The following is an 18,075-nucleotide window of genomic DNA, read 5'->3' on the forward strand; positions in this document are numbered from 1 at the left end:
CCGTTGCCCCGGTTACCTTTCATGCGTGGTTATAACATACATATTTGACTAATATGCAAGTCAAGGGCTCATGTCATGTGACAATCACCAGACCTCTAAAAAATAAAAAAAAAAAGAACTATTGTTATGCCAGACTATAATATGTACTGATGACGAGAGGAGTCTGCCACTCCACAGTGTTATACCCTACTTGCAGCCAGGGCCGGTCCTAACAATTGCCGGGCCCTACGCGAAACGCATTGCGCGGGGCCCAGTCAGGATAGGGATAAGGATAATAAGTGAAAATTAGATTTTGTGTTAGAAAATAAATTTGTCTTTGCATTTTATTCATTCTTTACTAAGTACAATATCACGATCAAATTAACTTTACGAGCCTTGCATGTAGAGAAGTCATACAGATATCATCAAAATTCTGTTTCCTACATAGATCAAGCAATAGCAAGTATTGCAAATTTGTTCTATCTATCTTCGTGAATAGCAAACCTCAAGTAATTGTATGACACCCCAATATCACAATTTTTTGTCTATCTTTCAAGAGATTTCCATGAGCCTGTGGAAAATCAGGAGGCCGCGGGAAACTTGTCATATAAGTTATAATGGTTTAATTGAATAATATACACCTAGAATTAGCGCGGGGCCTATGAAAGTGCGGGGCCCACTGCGGCCGCAGAGGTTGCAGTGGCCTAAGACGGGCCCTGCTTGCAGCCCACCTATAATAAAGCCTAACCACTTAGAAATGCTGGCACGTTATAACCAATAGTTAGCTGATAGATTCTACAATACTGGGAAGAAAACAAAATTCCTTTAAGCTTAAGAATCGGAATTAAGGTAAGAATTAACTTTCGCACATTAATCCTAGCAGCACCATAAACAGATTAGGCTATACTAAAACATGTTATATCTGGGGCCACTAAAGCTGGAGTTTCGGTCCGTGAGAGCTCATCAGCCTAGTAAGGCGAGCCATCCAGGAGAGGAGCACTCTGCTCTGATTTCAAACATAAGCAACCTAGCAGTGCTGAGGCTTCAAAACTCATCTTCGAGGAAATCAGTCATGTGTGAAGCTTCTGAAGAGTTAAGGCGAAGTAGTAATAAACTCACTGACAATAGTAGCACGGTTATCGAGTCAAACAAATTGACCTCAGGGTCATGTTAATTCCGGATTGTTACGCACCAGGCCATTAAAAATATACAAGTACATCTGAAAAAAAGAAAGATTGCTGCCCAGACATGTGGTATGCCCTCTGGACTTACGTTTCGATGGTACCGGGTTCGAACCTTGCCCGCCGCCATCCCTCGCCTTCCTGCGGGTGGTTCGGGCTATGTTGTACTCATCTTCTATTCTAAAGAAATATTGAAAACTTTAAGCACACAAACAAATACAAAAGTCGGGGTTTTTTTTAAGCAAAAGAGAAAACAAAAAGACTTTTGAACAATATGTTTCGAATCCACCTCTTTATAAAAAACGATTATAGCCGCAGTCCTAATACTTCAATTCGACCAGTGTTCTCGATTGATGGACAACTAAAAAGCGTGTAAAACTTTTTATTAATAAAAAAAAAAAACTAAATTAACAAGTGGTATTGCGAAAAACAAAGCCCAAAAAAATGTGACCTACTTGTTCATCGTTGGCATCACGTGTTCGTATCATTATTACGATTCTTTAAATTTCTAAGACATCTGCGTGAAATTATCCTGTTCGAATCTTGTTTGTCAATGTGAACCTGATCAACTCCCACCAAATACTACACTAACCCGCTATGTCTATCATCACCTATCCTGGGCGACTTGAACTCTCACTCTCAGCCAACGAGAAACTCAATTCCCCCCCCCCCCCCCCAAGCTTAGAACTTGTTTCAACTTTCTATACTCCAATCCCCCCTCCGGGTACCCAATATCCAAAAAAAAAAAAAAACCCTCCCAAAACGTAGAAATAGGTGTTTGCGTGTGTCAATGTGATTTGTTTAAACGGCATGAGGAAATCATTTCATTGGGACCCCGTGTTGCAGACGAGGCAGTTGGGGGCCACTGGGGGGGAGACTGTATTTACTCCTGACTCAACCAGAGACGGACAACTGCACACTTTGGAAATACTAACACAAAAAAATCTACCAAGGCAGGGATTCTCAAAGTTTGAAGTCAATAAACGCTTATCCTTTGGTTTAATTTCGTATTACAGATAAAATGACGAATGTCAAAAGTTGAGGATGAATCCTTAATACATCAGAGCTGGACCCTACTATCAAAGATAATGATTAATTACAGGCTTTAATCCATAAAGACACATGCCTTGTTCCATATGCGAGGCGGAAGAGGAAACCGTGTCCCATATTCTTTTCAACTGTCCAAGAGATTGCTGAATTCAGTTTCCACTAGTACTGGTAAAACATACACGAGGAAATACGTGCATTGCGCACAACTGGAGGGGTTTAGTTCGAGTCTTTTAGAAGAATGGATTTGAACTTTTCAAGCCCACAGTCACGTGACGTTCGATGATGATGATAATTGTTTTATTTTTGCTTAACCCAATAATGTTATAGATCTAGAACAGATTAGCATTTTATTGTAACTATATGAAACTATCTAGATATTTAGCTTAGCAGCCTCTACTTTTACATTGCCCTAGCACCTAATAAATATATATACATTTGTATAAGAATTTAATCCCAGAACTTTTTGTTAATGTTCTTAATTCCATGATGCTCCAACTCCAAAACTAAGCCTGTCACCCCCCATCCCTTTTTTTAGCCAATCCTACTGCCTGGTCGCGTGGTGTACGCTTCGGACTATCACCATAAAGGCCCCGAGGTTGAACCCTGCCCGTTGTCACTCCGTGCCAGCCCTGCTGACAAGCTTCACTTATGAAGGAACGTCCTCAACTGATACCCCCAACAAGCATTCTCTTGGCGTCGTCTCATCGCTTCGTGTCTTTCCTCTCAAGTAGATGCAATAGACTTGGCGGTGAAAGAAACATATAGACAACATTGTTTGTCAAGTTTTGGTCAAGCGACTCCCTCCCAGGTCCAACACACTACACGTTCTATTCATGAGGATTGAGAGTCCACTTAAGTGAAGAGAGAGCATGTATTGAGCCCCGGCTGTAATGCTTTGAGATGCGCTACGCCAGGGCGCGAGCTCGTGGCGCATGCTGGCAATAGAAACGTAAATCATCGCCTCCGCACGTTTACCTAAGTTAATCTCACCTGGAGACCCAAACACGCGTGCAGTGAGATAATCCAAATTATGAAGTAGATCCTTTGAGGACGGGGCTGGGGGGGGGGGGGGACTTAGTAACATATTTCAAGTATTTCAAAGTGTAATAAATTATTCTTCAACCACGTGACCAGCTAACATTTTAGAAAAAACACTTTGAGAGATTTAGGCTGGCTTAAAGTGCCTCAAGGGTTAGACAAGGAGCGACACAGTGGCTTACATTAAGTTACAGAAAGTTGACATCATTGGAACAAAGCGTAACCGCGATCTAAACAAGAAGATAATTCCTATATATAATAATAATAAGGCTCGTGTTCGAGTCCGAAGATTAATGAGGAATGTAGTATTTCCCAAGGCTACGCAGCCCCCAGACCGCGACCTACATACTTTGCCGCATCCAGCGCATCGACCGGTGGTCGATTTAGATTTTCTTTTCGCAGTCTACGTCTGTCCTCGGAAGTGGATTTTTTTTCCCCCTCAAATGTGTATCCCGCGGCCTTTGTAAGTGATCTTCAGCTGTCTTGTTTTGAAAACCACTAAAGCCAGGTGCTATCTTCTAGGCCAGTTAAAGAAAGTTGGCGCCTAAGTTGGCCTCTAAAGCTTCATATAATATGAAAGTATAAACTGTCACGGATTGATTCGATTACAAATGTTGTTCGTCCATGTTAGTCGTTAAAAAACACTTCGGACATCCAAGCCATTGAGGGCTTAACGATGCAATTAGCTTGTGGCTAGTACGACGTACTTGAGTCTGGAAACATCATCTACAGTCTAGACATCCTGATATACCTGGAGTCTGAAGAGATGAACATTCTGTTTTTGTTCTTCCACGTTTTGTCCATGCGTCATCAGAGAGTCTGTCAAGATGCTGCAATCTCTATGGAAGTAGAGTCTTATATTGAACTCTCGCAATGAAATGTTGAGAAATGCTTTGAACAATTTCGATGGCTCACTTTACGCTCATTCCTTGCTTAGCGGACAGAAGAGAAGCCTTCATGGGAGCGTGAGTCTTTCCCACTGTGGAAGTAGCCCACCCAAGGAAATTACATCATAATGATATAAATACTTTGCAGACCCTTTATTTTTTTAGAGCAATTAAGTCGCAATCATAGCAAATAAATGATCCCGTGTGCAATTAATGAAAACAAAACTGATCTTAACATTTTCAGAAAAGGTCAAGAACATTAAAATGTGTACATCCTAAATATAGTAAACAAACAGCACGATTGATGGCCTAGTTCATTTCGTAGAACTACTAGATATAGTTCATTTCGTAGAACTACTAGATATAGTTCATTTCGTAGATCTACTAGATATAGGCCTAGTTCATTTCGTAGATCTACTAGATATAGTTCATTTCGTAGATCTACTAGATTTAGTTCATTTCGTAGATCTACTAGATATAGTTCATTTCGTAGATCTACTAGATATAGTTCATTTCGTTGAACACTTTTTCAAATGAAAGCACAATACTAATGAAGAAATAGACCTACTTAACATTTAGAAGCATTAGGAAACACATTGACTATATCTAATCTGAACAATAAGTAAGTCTTAAATATAATTCAATAATAATCTAAATCGACCACCTGCGGACAATGGTTATGCTTGCCCTGGTTGTGGCAAAATATGTAGGTCACAGCTGGGGCTTCGCATCCACGGGAAATACTGCATTCCTCACTAATCTTCGGACTCGAAGACAAACCTTATTATTAAATTAAATTTTTGAATTATCTGATGTCTGGAAAATGAAAAAAAAAACAAGTTTTCAAAATTTAGGCTAAGTCGCTCAAATTGGACCTTCAACGTAACATTATTACGCAAGTTTTTAGCATTTGGACCAATATTTATTTGCACCCTATAGCCCTACCGATCTACTCTTGAACTTTTCTTTTCAGAGAAACGCCTTCGCATTGATAACAAGCTACAAACAACCGAATCCAAACATGGGGGGTATGGATTAGTCAGGATACAAGTGAGACAGCAAGAGTTGAAGCCATAGCTGGAGAATCGCTCAAGCGTGACTGGTCGCAGTCAAAAAGGTTTTATTAGTAACTGTCGTGTAGGTACTAGACCTGTGAGAATCAAGGCTCTTCAACACATTCACCAAGTGTACAAGTATTACAGACACACATATAAAGTACAAAGGGGAAATGGGAAGGGGGGGGGGAGAAGGTAGTATTCAATTGGACATAATGTTTCACGTACTTCCGAATCCAGGTAAGGTTAGTTTGCTTTGCGAAGGTAAACATTTTTTTTTTTAAAGTATCCAGACCAAAGTAAACATTTTCCCCTCGACTATAACCTCCATAGTTGTGCATTAAAAAAAGAGTACAAAGACTAAGTTTATCAATAAGCTACGTTCTACGTAGTCAGCAGAAGGGATTGTACAATGACGGGACACATGCAACTACAAGGGGCGAAGATAAAATTATTTGACATAAAAACATACTATAAATTCTTTCCATAAAACAAGCCGACTAGCTGCAGACAGGCTGATGTGTCACTCAAAGATATCTAAATGTTTTTATGTTTAATGGAGTGATGTGATGGTTGAAACCATTTGTTAATGAAACATCTGAACGAATTTTCTGGTGTGTGTTGTTTTTTTAATTCACTTTCTTATTTGTTTCGGCTTTCGTCTGTTAGGCGTTATGTTTTAATTTTCAACTGTCAGAAAAATGAAATATTCATTAAAGAATAAAAGTAGATAAAATTATGAAGTCCTACATTTATTTCGCGTGTTAATCAGAACATTTATGCTAATTTACATTCAGCTTTTTTAATTCTTGGTTTTCCAGCTTAAAGAACACTTTAAAAAAAATGCAATTTGCACATTGACAAGATAGAGTTTTAAGTTTACGAAGCGATAACTAATAAAATAATTAAGAAACGAGTCCCCCAATCGAATCTTTAATACACTTACTAACAATGTACGTACATACCCGTTAGAGACAGACCATTATGAGAACAATGTAAAAGACAGTACACCCACACCACCATTAGGGTCCTTTTGAACATACAAATCAACAACAATGGAGTTGCTTGAGTCTGCTTATGTGTTACTGTTTCTAAGTGTTTGAACAGGACATTTTGTTTTATTGTAACTGCTTGTTGGTTTCTTGTCCACCTCGTGCTTCAGTCTGTACGCCAGCACATTCACGTGAGTCCAATTCAACACGGAACTTGGACATATCCCACCAACAAAAATGAGCTTTATAGTAACTTGCTCAGATGTTAAGATGAATGAGAATAGCACCAATACAAGGACGGAAATAATGTACTTTTGTTTGCCACCCAATGACCTTTTTTTTTTTTTTAAATTTAATTTCATCGATGTTCATTCTTCACCCGTCCTCTCTGTTCCTTCCTATTGCCCACAAAAGCTTGTGAGGCAATGCTGTGTAACTAAATGGCTGTTGATTACCACCCTCTGGTAGAATCCCCATCTTATAAATTACAGACCTGGACTTAAATCTCCCAGATTTACTATTAATTGGTAGGCTCCACCGAAACAAAACGGTATGAGACTGGAATAACCAAAAACAAAAAAAAAAGGCATGAAGCCACCCAATAAAAGATACTTTATTACTAAGCCCATAAAAGAGGCGTAAGCCAAAAAAAAAAAACAACAGAGCTTTATTCAAAACAGAACAGAAGATAATTACGTCTTACGCGCTTCCTTGTGTTCATCTAGTCGTGCAGAGTTCATTACAGACTAAACTTCTGCTAAGTCATTGCTCTTGCTAGTTACATGCTCTAATGAAATTGTAGGGAAGAAAGAGAACTTTTACGAATTTTGTCCTAGCAAATGGATTAAGAATTGTGATCTTTGGCCTTAAAGTTACCCATCAGAACATGGAATATAGTCAAACAAAAGCGATAGTTCCGTTACCCAGCTTGCCAAGCAAGAGCCTCTTGAGGATGCTGGAGACTTCCGTTCTACAGACGAGGCCAGCTCATCGATAATTAAGACTGCATTAAAGTGGCATGCATATTTTTCAAGCCCGATTTTTTGAAGAACAGTTCCGAGTAACTTGTAGTTTAATATTTAACTCTTTCTCTCCGTAATTATTTTTCTCGTACCGATAGAATTATTCATTTGGCTCATTTGAATTTCAATATCCTGTTAGGGTTAAACTTCAATAACTTTTTTTTTGTTTGTTATCAGAAAATGTTATATTTGGTATCGAATTATAGGGGAATGGCTGCTCTTTTTACACAACACAAATTAAATCAATTTAATTTAATTGGGTCAAATCAACGTTGTCATCGTCAATTAGAAGAGAAAGAGTTAAAACTGTACAGAAGCAGGTAATGTGTAAGTGATTGAGCTTCCTGATATGTTTTATGCATGCTGTCCCCCTTCTGAAGCTTAGAACGATGTCCAGAGGCGATAGATTTCTTTCTTCCTGTTGTTTCAGACATTTCTGGACAGTCTACCTTAGGATACACTGACCTTGCACATTCTCATGTCTATTTCACGATCAATGATTTGGCTGCGGGAAACTGTACTGCTAAGATAGGTAAAACAATACAATCCATTTATTATGATGTTTGGGTGTGAGTAGTGGACTTAAACTGGAGCCCGCAGATAGTGTCAAGGAAAGGGGTGGCATGAATGACAATCTCAACACATGGACGTATGTTGGACGTAATAATCTCCTTGACGAAGGCACGCCAGTACAGTATAAGATAATAACAACGGTGTATATGTTTACATGCATAGAAGAATCCTAAAATCAAGAGTTGCTTTGTAAACAACGGACAATGGAATTATTTTTTTTTTATCATTGTGAAACGTCTGGGGCGATATAAAGATAGTGTCAGAGAACAATCTGGTAACCTGATGAATAGGCTACACCAGAGAGGGTGGTGCGGGAGGTCATGACCTCAACCTCTGACACAGTCATGGTTGTAAACATTAGGGACGGAATAAATGAATAAAAAAGTTTAATATTTAGATATCTAGAAAGTGTTCTAAATGTTTTGTGACGTTGGTCAGTAGTGTCGTACATTGACACACTCTCCACCTTCGAAATATTGAGGCTTATCCTGGAAATAAGTTGTCAAGATAAAATTAGGAGTTCTTGCGAAAAGCAAGGTGAAAGGACATTCGCTATTTTATTAGCAATACCCGTCTTGGCTAGATAAAAAACGTGTGCACCGTATGCCATAGGCAGGGCCGTTTTTCACAGGATGCACTATATTGAGATCTACTGGTAGAGACAAGAGCCGCTGGACCTCCTGTGCTAAGATCTATTGTTATAGGAATGACCAATAAAGCTTTAACACGTTGCTCTAAAGGCCTGCGAGCAAAAGGTACAGAATGGGCCGGAAAAGGATAAATCATGTGCCTTGTTTTTTTTTCAATGTGGTTTATATTCATATTATACTTTCACTTACAATAACACACAAGACAAAACAGGTTAACGCATCCACGTCCAGACCATAGAATACTGTGCAAACTTGACGCTCATTAGGTTGACTATTGTCTTTTGTTGTAGACAAGATCGAAGTTCTTGATATTAGGATTCTTTCGAGAGAAACTGTATTTAGTTTCTATGGAAACTTAAAGGTTCCAAGAAAACTAAGTTTTTTGTTAGTGCGTTTGCCAGCCGACAAACATGTGTCCTAAAAAATAAACTATAATACTAAAAACGTTCTAGCCCATGATGATTTTAAATGCACAAATAGTGATTTACTATGTGGTGAACATCTTTAGTCATATGAGCATCAGCAAGAGGAAAAGGTTCATCTTTCTAGACTTACAAATGTCAACGAAATCAATATGAAATAATTATTAACATTGAATAAAAATCTATATTTATTTAAGTAGCAATGAAGAAACAAAATATTATTTTTAAATTTGAATAGAAGAGAAACATCTATTGAAACGAGTCAAGTAAATAGAATATCATCTTGTAGTCACTACACAAACAAGTTCTTCTTTAGATGGGCTATAGGGGTAGTATCAGGAATACATAACTAAAGAACGTGTATACTGCTCTAGTGTTGAATAATGTCTCTAGTTTGTTTCCCTTTATCCATTGCGCACATAGTAAACAAGAACCTTGTAAAACAAATCAAAATGTCCTACAACTGGATCTACTTACATGTACTAAAGACTGAATGAGTGACCAAAGAAAAAAAAAAAAGAATTCAGACTATTTCAAATGTTGAACGATTCGTTGATTCCCTGAATGGAGAGATAACTCTAGGCAGTTTAAAAGAATGTTGTTCTTTTTCTGTCAACAATGTTATCTCCCGTTCGCTTGAATGGAATACGTTATATTTTTAAAAATGAAAACACACAAGCAAGACACAAACACACACACACGACCATCATTGTATCATACACAAAGTGTACGCTGGAATACCGCTACTATACATCCGTTGTAGAAAATGCTTTATTAGCAGAAAATGACGATAAAGCTTTGGCTTAGAATGCAGCGGGACTGCTTTCCATGTAATACGCGCAACAAAGGTTCTTCACTACTTCCGGTCAGAAGCAGCCCGGATTAGTGTTAGGTTTAGAAAAGATAAGCAAAGTCAGTCCTTCTACTATTTCGAACCAAAGTTTCTTCAAGAGCAGTGTTTCTCAAACGTTTATCAATGGCCGCCTCCACCACCACGTACCAACAAAAAATGTTTACGTTAATCGTATCACTACCCACTGAGCGAGAGGATCTGGAGAAGCACTACCTCAGAGAGGGGTTTTACTGGATTGTGAGTCTGTCATTTTTCCGATAAAGTTATTCTTCAGTACTCACATATACGACTAAATATATAGGGTTTGGTCCCTTTAGATACATTTTTTTCTTTCTAGGACCGTTGGAGCATCATGCAAGATTTGTCGACCGTCTTTTTTACATTCCACTCTGTCTTTTGCCTTAGATAGAACCTCTTTCAAGAGACAATGTGATTTAAAATGACATGCTGCGCCTAACTATTGTCTAGAATTACAAGGCAGCCATATTTAGCCGTGTCTGTGAATATCGAAGTATTAATTTTCATCGTTGGTATCAAACAAAATTATTAATTACCAATAATTAATTGACCAATTGGTTGTTTTTTTTAATTGATTTTTGTCTTGATTCTTGTCTATGCCAATGAATAATTGTGCAAAATTTCAACTTGATCCGAGAATGAGTGTGGGAGAAATAACGTATGCAAACTTTTTTACCATACATACAGGCAGACAAATAGACAGGCAGACACACAGAATGATTTGATATAAGCTTTGAAAAAAAACACGCCTTTGCAATTACAGGCTTATCAATCTCGAAATATATATATATATATATATATATTATATATATATCAAGTCATTTGATATAACAGTGCCTAGGACTCTTTATATTTAGATAATGGACGAAAATGTTATGCTTTTTTTTTTAACCAGGTAGCTAAGATTTATGTATTAAAGAATTATTCCTAATTTCGATAGGGTCTTTTCAAATATCACAATATGACGTTGAGATGAAAGATAAAAGACTTCTCAGATCATGGCGTTCACCCGTCGCTGTGGTTTGATCAGTAATATCAAAGAAGTCAATAGCCAGATCACAGACAAAGTTCGACTATCTAAAGAGACCATCAGTTCCATTAACTTACTATGCCGAGAAATGCTATGCGTTAGCGTAGGCGGTCTTTATTATTTGCATATGTAAATAACCTTTACATTATGTTTTGTTCACAATTCGTGTACAAAGAACTCTAGGGAGTCACATTAAAGAACAAAGACTTTTAGAGATAACCCGAACAGACCTTTCGTCTCTGTGACACTTTGTCTTAGCATAAACTCTAGCGACCTTTTATGTAACGAGATATTCGTTTTGCGATGTTTCTTGTATTCTCGTCTATTACATTGTATTGAAAATAGATCGCGCATTTCTATCAACTCCTTGAAACCTGATATACTCAAACAAAATATTTTATTGAAAAGTCAATTATTTTAATGTCTTCGTCCAAGTTTATAAAGTGTTTAAGGGTCTCAAAGGCACCCCACACATCTCTACGTTTACGATTCAATGTTTCTCAAATTTTTACCTGTTACGCACCCTTCATTACACGGAATAATATGTCCCTAGCCATCAAGATGATCTTGGAGAGCGTTGTAGGCTCCCGTGCAAATTTCGGAAGGATTATTCAAATGTGATGCAAAAGAAAAGAAACTTATATGGATATATATAATTATAACAGTTTTCGGGGGGTTTTTTTGCATGAATTTTGCAAAATGTTTGGAATCAGAATATGCATAGTGTATATTCATTATAAATATGTTGCGTTTAGTTTTTTTTTCAATCGGCAGCAGTGTTTCGTTGACAAAGTTGTTTTTTGTACACTTGAAACTGTTTTTTTTTTAGTTTCACAGTTTTCACAGCGCACTTTATCTCCTAGTAACAAGAATGCATGCCAACTAGTCAAAGTAAGAATGGACGAAACGAGCTGATATTCAAGCGTTTTCCTTGCAGTATGAGCGGCAGACATGCATTCGGCAATACATTATCTCCCTTCTTTTATTCAGCAAAGATTAAAATAGAAACAGTTGCCCTCACTGCACGAGCTAGGAGACTAAAACAATTTACGTTTTATAAAAGCGTGACTAAAAAGTAAGCAAGATTATGTGTACATGTATCACCATGTGACAATAGTTGTAAGTAGTTCTACAGAAAAAGTTACGTTATATATAAATAGCGAGTTACAGTTAAATGTTACACTACTGCCGTGCCAGTTATCGTAATTTTGAAACCTTTCTTATATTCAGTGAAAATATGTTTTAGTTTAGCTCAACCTTCATGCTCATAACATGCTCAGTCCGCTATAGTCCAATCCCTTTTGTGCACCAGTTAGGTCTTAAGGTATCGGGTAAAAGGTTTCCGTGCTGCCTTTTCAAACGTAATTTTTGTTTCAAGTCGCTGAGTCTGATTTCCAACTTGAGCCTCCATTATGGAAGGCCAACATGTTTAACCACTGAGCTATTCAAGCACTTATAAAAATAAAAGATTTTATTAAACTATTGTTAAGTTAAAAATTTATAGCGAGCGGCCTAATTCTATGCATAAGCTTTGACAAAGAGTCCATCTAAAATACAATTAATTAATGAATTACGACTTATTGATTAACTATATGGTTAATTTTTGATGAAAATGTTGTCGTCGACAATGAATAATTATGCAAAGCTTCAACTTGATTCTAAAATGAGAAAGTGGGAGAAATAACGTGTGTACAAGATTTGGACCAGACAGACAGACAGACAGACAGTGAGTTTATTTAGGTTGGTAAGAAGAGACCAGAACGGCAGGGTAGTCAAGATGTTTGAGTCCCTTTGGCCTACAGAAATGATTCCATGGCAGACCAAGGATTGCATGGATTGCGTGGATAAATATAGCGTTGAAAAATTCCTCAGATACCTGATGGTTAACGTGTAACAGTCAAAGGGTAAATCAACTTGTACAGAGGGGCGGGGGGGGGGGGGGTCCTTTATGGAATTCATCAACTTGGTATTAAATGTATGTTTAGATCAAAGTCAAATATTTCAAATATGCAAGGATAAACTGGCTAAGCAAATACAATTTCATGTTGCCGTTTCAAAACGATGATTAGAATTACTAGTATAATGACAAAGAAGTATATTATTTCGAATCATAAAAAAAGGTTTGTTAAATATAGCTGCCTTTACTATAGCTGCCTTGACTATAGCTAATGTCACAACATATGTTTGTGTCCTTTGAATCTGTGTTCGTTATATTTTGTTACCTTTAACGATCCCTTGGTATGTAGGACCGTTGGAGCATCATGCAAGATTTGTCGACCGTCTTTTTTACATTCCACTCTGTCTTTTGCCTTAGATAGAACCTCTTTCAGTGCCAGGCCCGTCCATTCTTTTATGTTGTCTTTCCAACGTAGTCACTGTCTGCCTCTTCTTCTTTTTACTGGTAATGTTCCCTGAAGGAAGGTCTTTATTAGACCCGAAGACCTTGTAATATGGCCAAAGAGTTTTAGTTTGTGTTTTTTTTGTTTTTTTTTTTTTTGCAATAGTTTGCAGGTAATCGCTGCGGTCTTTAAATGTGATGCCTAGGATCCATTTGTAGCATCTCAATTCCATTGCTAGGATCCTCCTCTTCCATTCTGCAGTCAGCGTCCAAGACTCGCAAGTATATAAAAATGTGACCATGACCAGGGGGAGCATCAGTCTGATTTTGATGCCGAGAGTTATGCCTTTGTCTTTCCATATTATTATTAGTTTTGAAATTGCTGCTGTGGACTGTGCAATTCGGGGGGCCAGTAGTTCAGGTTTCGTTCCCTCATCTGAGACAATAGCTCCGAGGTATTTGAAACTACTGACACTTACCAGCTTTTCACCTCCATCATGACCAATAGCCAACAGGGCTTGAAAAGGGGCGTCCATTCGTTAATTACATAGCAAATCAATTCAATTCCATTGTCAAACAAACTTTGATTCTTTTCTTTGTTTCGGGTTTTGTTGAAAGGCTTAGGTTCTGTTTTAAATATTTCGAGTAGTCCATACGAGTTGAAGATAATTACATTCTTATTCTAATCCATACGTCCCTCCAGGAGAGGAGCAGGGTTCGAACCCGGGACCATGGAGACGTCAGTTTATAGAGCATACAACGCGTCCAGGCATCCATCCAGGGTTATGTAGTCTATCCTGATTCTGGTAATGTTCCGCTTCACTCAACATCCATGTCAAGTTAGGAGACTGTCTTGAACCATTGGTCAAGGAAAAGTGAACATGCCTATATGGATTTGTATCGTACATACGCATTGCTGCCTGACCTAGAGTTGATGGTCGTCGTATGAATTGTTCGCTTTAAAGTGCCCATAACTTCACTTTCTTTCTATAGCTTAGTGCTTGTCCTTGAGCCCTGTCCTGTTGCATTCAATAAAATCAATAAACCGATACAGCAGTTCATATCAACGATCAGATGAACTAACGTTAGCTGTCTCTAGTTCTGAAGAAGGGGGCCGGTGGACTGGGTATATTGAGCTGTAATGGCGGTATGTTTGTGTACAAATAAATAAATCTCGGGATTAAAAAAACAAACGGGAGGGTGGAGGGGGGAATGTGCAGTGACGTCAGGGAGGGGGCAAATACTACCACGTGTGGGTTATTCCCCAGAGAGAAAACTGGGCAGGTGGGAAAGAGGGGGGGATAGAAAGACTGAATCTGACATTTGCACAACCTGTTTGGTCCAAACCATTTATCTAGCCGAAGAAATGCAAGATACGGATGCAGTTACGTAGCGAGGGGTTGTGCGGAAAGGGGACGGTCGCATGAAAGACAAACTAAATTCTAAGAGAGAGAGAGTATTGTCTTATTTAAAAATTGAACAATTGTGTAAGAAGAGTATCTTTAGAAAAACACTGTAATGAATAATCTATTTTATAAAATACAAAACATCTTTTTCAAAATGTTAGTAAACTAGATTTCTCTATCAGACTTACTTTCTGTATTGTAACATAAATAAAAATATATTTATCTGATCATCTCCATGAATAGAATAATCCAAACTCTACCGACAACAGATTTGACAAACAGGTTAAAAGAAAAAGAATATACAATTGTAAGAATAGAAATATGGAGTTACTTTTTCTTTTACTTTGGAAAGAAGGTGTGGTGAGAACACGCGGGAAAAGGAAACGAGGTCACAGACGTCGACCTTTTTTTTTTTTTTAAAGTGGGTCACTAATGAGGAACAGGAAAAGTAAGGGGAAAGATTTTGACTGACAGGGCTTCTCAAACTTGTTGAAATTCATGCCTACAGTTTGATTTGACAATGTCGTCTGCTCACATTCCTGACGACCACCAAAACTTTCACTCCAACAAAATTTACATATTTTTCAGACAGGGGCAGATCAGTCATTAGAAGTGATAATGGCGTATGGATGAGTTTTGTTCAGCACTAATTTATTGTCAGTAAAGCTTCGCCACTGTATACCTTTTATGATCTTCATTATTATCATGACGCCACAGGTTAAAAAAAAAATCAAGTTTATTAAATAGCCTTTTTTTTTTAGTCAGCACTGTGTGCTTTCAAAATTATATATCATTGTTATAATAAAGGTATCTTATAATTATATAGTGGCTGTCTTTTCTCCAATGTCAGTTTTTTTAATGTAAGTCAATGATCCTACATAATAAGGCAGTTTCTTTGAAGTCCTAAGATTAGAGAAGAAGGATAACCTTCACCTAGTTACACAGTCTCGAACATTTTAGAAGCCAGACTCCCAACTTAATTACCTGGTACAGACACTGCAGCCCTATTTAATTGTATATCGTTATTACCAATTTATTAAATAAATGTGATTAATGTATTAACGTAATAAAGTATTTTTTTAAAAATAATCCTTGTAATATTTTTAAGGTACAACAAACAAAAATTCTATATTTACATTTGACCTTTGATAAAAATCACTCAATTTTGGATACTACTAAATTAAAAAATAAAGTAGCCATATTGCATAAATTTAATAAAATACTCAGAAAGACACAAAGATAAATGCACATTCCTCATCCCATATGCTAGGACTAATTTGTACAAATACACCTTCTTCCCTAGTGCTATTAGAGCATGGAATGGGTTGCCTGAGCTAGCCAGGAAAACAAGTGACTTGGCAGAATTTAAGTCATTGGTTAATATGCATGACTAGATGCATGACGCATAGGACGTAATCATCTTCTTTTTTGAAGCAACGTCTGTATTATATAAGATAAGATAAATCAGTGAAATACTGAATCATTACCAACAAATAAAGAAAATAAATACTAATGAAATAAATGGACACAATAGCAAAGGCTCATTTCGTATTCAGTATCCTTCATCTCTTCCGTAGTACCATTAGAGCAAGGAACGTGTTGTCTAAATCAGAAAGAAAAAACAAAGACTCACTTCCGTAGTACCATTAGAGCATGGAACGAGTTGCCTAAATCAGAAAGAAAAAACAAAGACTCACTTCTGTAGTACCATTAGAGCATGGAACGAGTTGCCTAAATCAGAAAGAAAAAACAAAGACTGACTTCTGTAGTACCATTAGAGCATGGAACGAGTTGCCTAAATCAGAAAGAAAAAACAAAGACTCACTTCTGTAGTACCATTAGAGCATGGAACGCGTTGTCTAAATCAGAAAGAAAAAACAAAGACTGACTTCTGTAGTACCATTAAAGCATGGAACGCATTGCCTAAATCAGAGAGAAAAAACAAAGACTCACTTCCGTAGTACCATTAGAGCATGGAACGCATTGCCTAAATCAGAAAGAAAAAACAAAGACTCACTTCTGTTACCTTCTGTAGTACCATTAGAGCAAGGAACGAGTTGCCTAAATCAGAAAGAAAAAACAAAGACTCACTTCCGTAGTACCATTAGAGCATGGAACGCGTTGCCTAAATCAGAAAGAAAAAACAAAGACTCACTTCCGTAGTACCATTAGAGCATGGAACGAGTTGCCTAAATCAGTAAGAAAAAACAAAGACTCACTTCCGTAGTACCATTAGAGCATGGAACGAGTTGTCTAAATCAGAAAGAAAAAACAAAGACTCACTTCCGTAGTACCATTAGAGCATGGAACGAGTTGTCTAAATCAGAAAGAAAAAACAAAGACTCACTTCCGTAGTACCATTAGAGCATGGAACGAGTTGCCTAAATCAGAAAGAAAAAACAAAGACTCACTTCTGTAGTACCATTAGAGCATGGAACGAGTTGCCTAAATCAGAAAGAAAAAACAAAGACTCACTTCCGTAGTACCATTAGAGCATGGAACGAGTTGCCTAAATCAGAAAGAAAAAACAAAGACTCACTTCCGTAGTACCATTAGAGCATGGAACGAGTTGCCTAAATCAGAAAGAAAAAACAAAGACTCACTTCTGTAGTACCATTAGAGCATGGAACGAGTTGCCTAAATCAGAAAGAAAAAACAAAGACTCACTTCCGTAGTACCATTAGAGCATGGAACGAGTTGCCTAAATCAGAAAGAAAAAACAAAGACTCACTTCTGTAGTACCATTAGAGCATGGAACGAGTTGCCTAAATCAGAAAGAAAAAACAAAGACTCACTTCTGTAGTACCATTAGAGCATGGAACGAGTTGCCTAAATCAGAAAGAAAAAACAAAGACTCACTTCCGTAGTACCATTAGAGCATGGAACGAGTTGCCTAAATCAGAAAGAAAAAACAAAGACTCACTTCCGTAGTACCATTAGAGCATGGAACGCATTGCCTAAATCAGAAAGAAAAAACAAAGACTCACTTCTGTAGTACCATTAGAGCAAGGAACGAGTTGCCTAAATCAGAAAGAAAAAACAAAGACTCACTTCCGTAGTACCATTAGAGCATGGAACGCGTTGCCTAAATCAGAAAGAAAAAACAAAGACTGACTTCTGTAGTACCATTAGAGCAAGGAACGTGTTGCCTAAATCAGAAAGAAAAAACAAAGACTCACTTCCGTAGTACCATTAGAGCATGGAACGAGTTGCCTAAATCAGAAAGAAAAAACAAAGACTCACTTCCGTAGTACCATTAGAGCATGGAACGAGTTGTCTAAATCAGAAAGAAAAAACAAAGACTCACTTCCGTAGTACCATTAGAGCATGGAACGAGTTGTCTAAATCAGAAAGAAAAAACAAAGACTCACTTCTGTAGTACCATTAGAGCATGGAACGAGTTGCCTAAATCAGAAAGAAAAAAACAAAGACTCACTTCCGTAGTACCATTAGAGCATGGAACGAGTTGTCTAAATCAGAAAGAAAAAACAAAGACTCACTTCCGTAGTACCATTAGAGCATGGAACGAGTTGCCTAAATCAGAAAGAAAAAACAAAGACTCACTTCCGTAGTACCATTAG

At 37.6% G+C, this 18,075-nt stretch overlaps 1 protein-coding gene across 7 annotated transcripts in view; it reads right to left on the reverse strand.

Annotated features, from left to right (window-relative positions):
* LOC106068995 (inositol 1,4,5-trisphosphate receptor-like) overlaps nt 1-18,075 on the reverse strand; it is a 132,313-nt gene that overhangs the window by 78,430 nt on the left and 35,808 nt on the right. For 5 of the 7 annotated variants that reach the window (XM_056035025.1, XM_056035024.1, XM_056035021.1 and 2 more), the window contains exon 1: nt 1,616-1,803. The exons of 1 other annotated variant lie outside the window; for it this stretch is intronic. In XM_056035025.1, the coding sequence (XP_055891000.1) occupies nt 1,616-1,648 (33 nt within the window). In that variant the 5' untranslated portion in view covers nt 1,649-1,803. Of the gene's footprint in view, nt 1-1,615; nt 1,804-6,155; nt 6,211-18,075 lie in introns of those variants that run through there. One more of the 7 variants, XM_056035023.1, reaches the window with a different exon arrangement.

This window comes from Biomphalaria glabrata, chromosome 7 (assembly GCF_947242115.1).
Source record: "Biomphalaria glabrata chromosome 7, xgBioGlab47.1, whole genome shotgun sequence".
In the NCBI taxonomy this organism is placed as follows: Eukaryota; Metazoa; Mollusca; class Gastropoda; family Planorbidae; genus Biomphalaria; species Biomphalaria glabrata.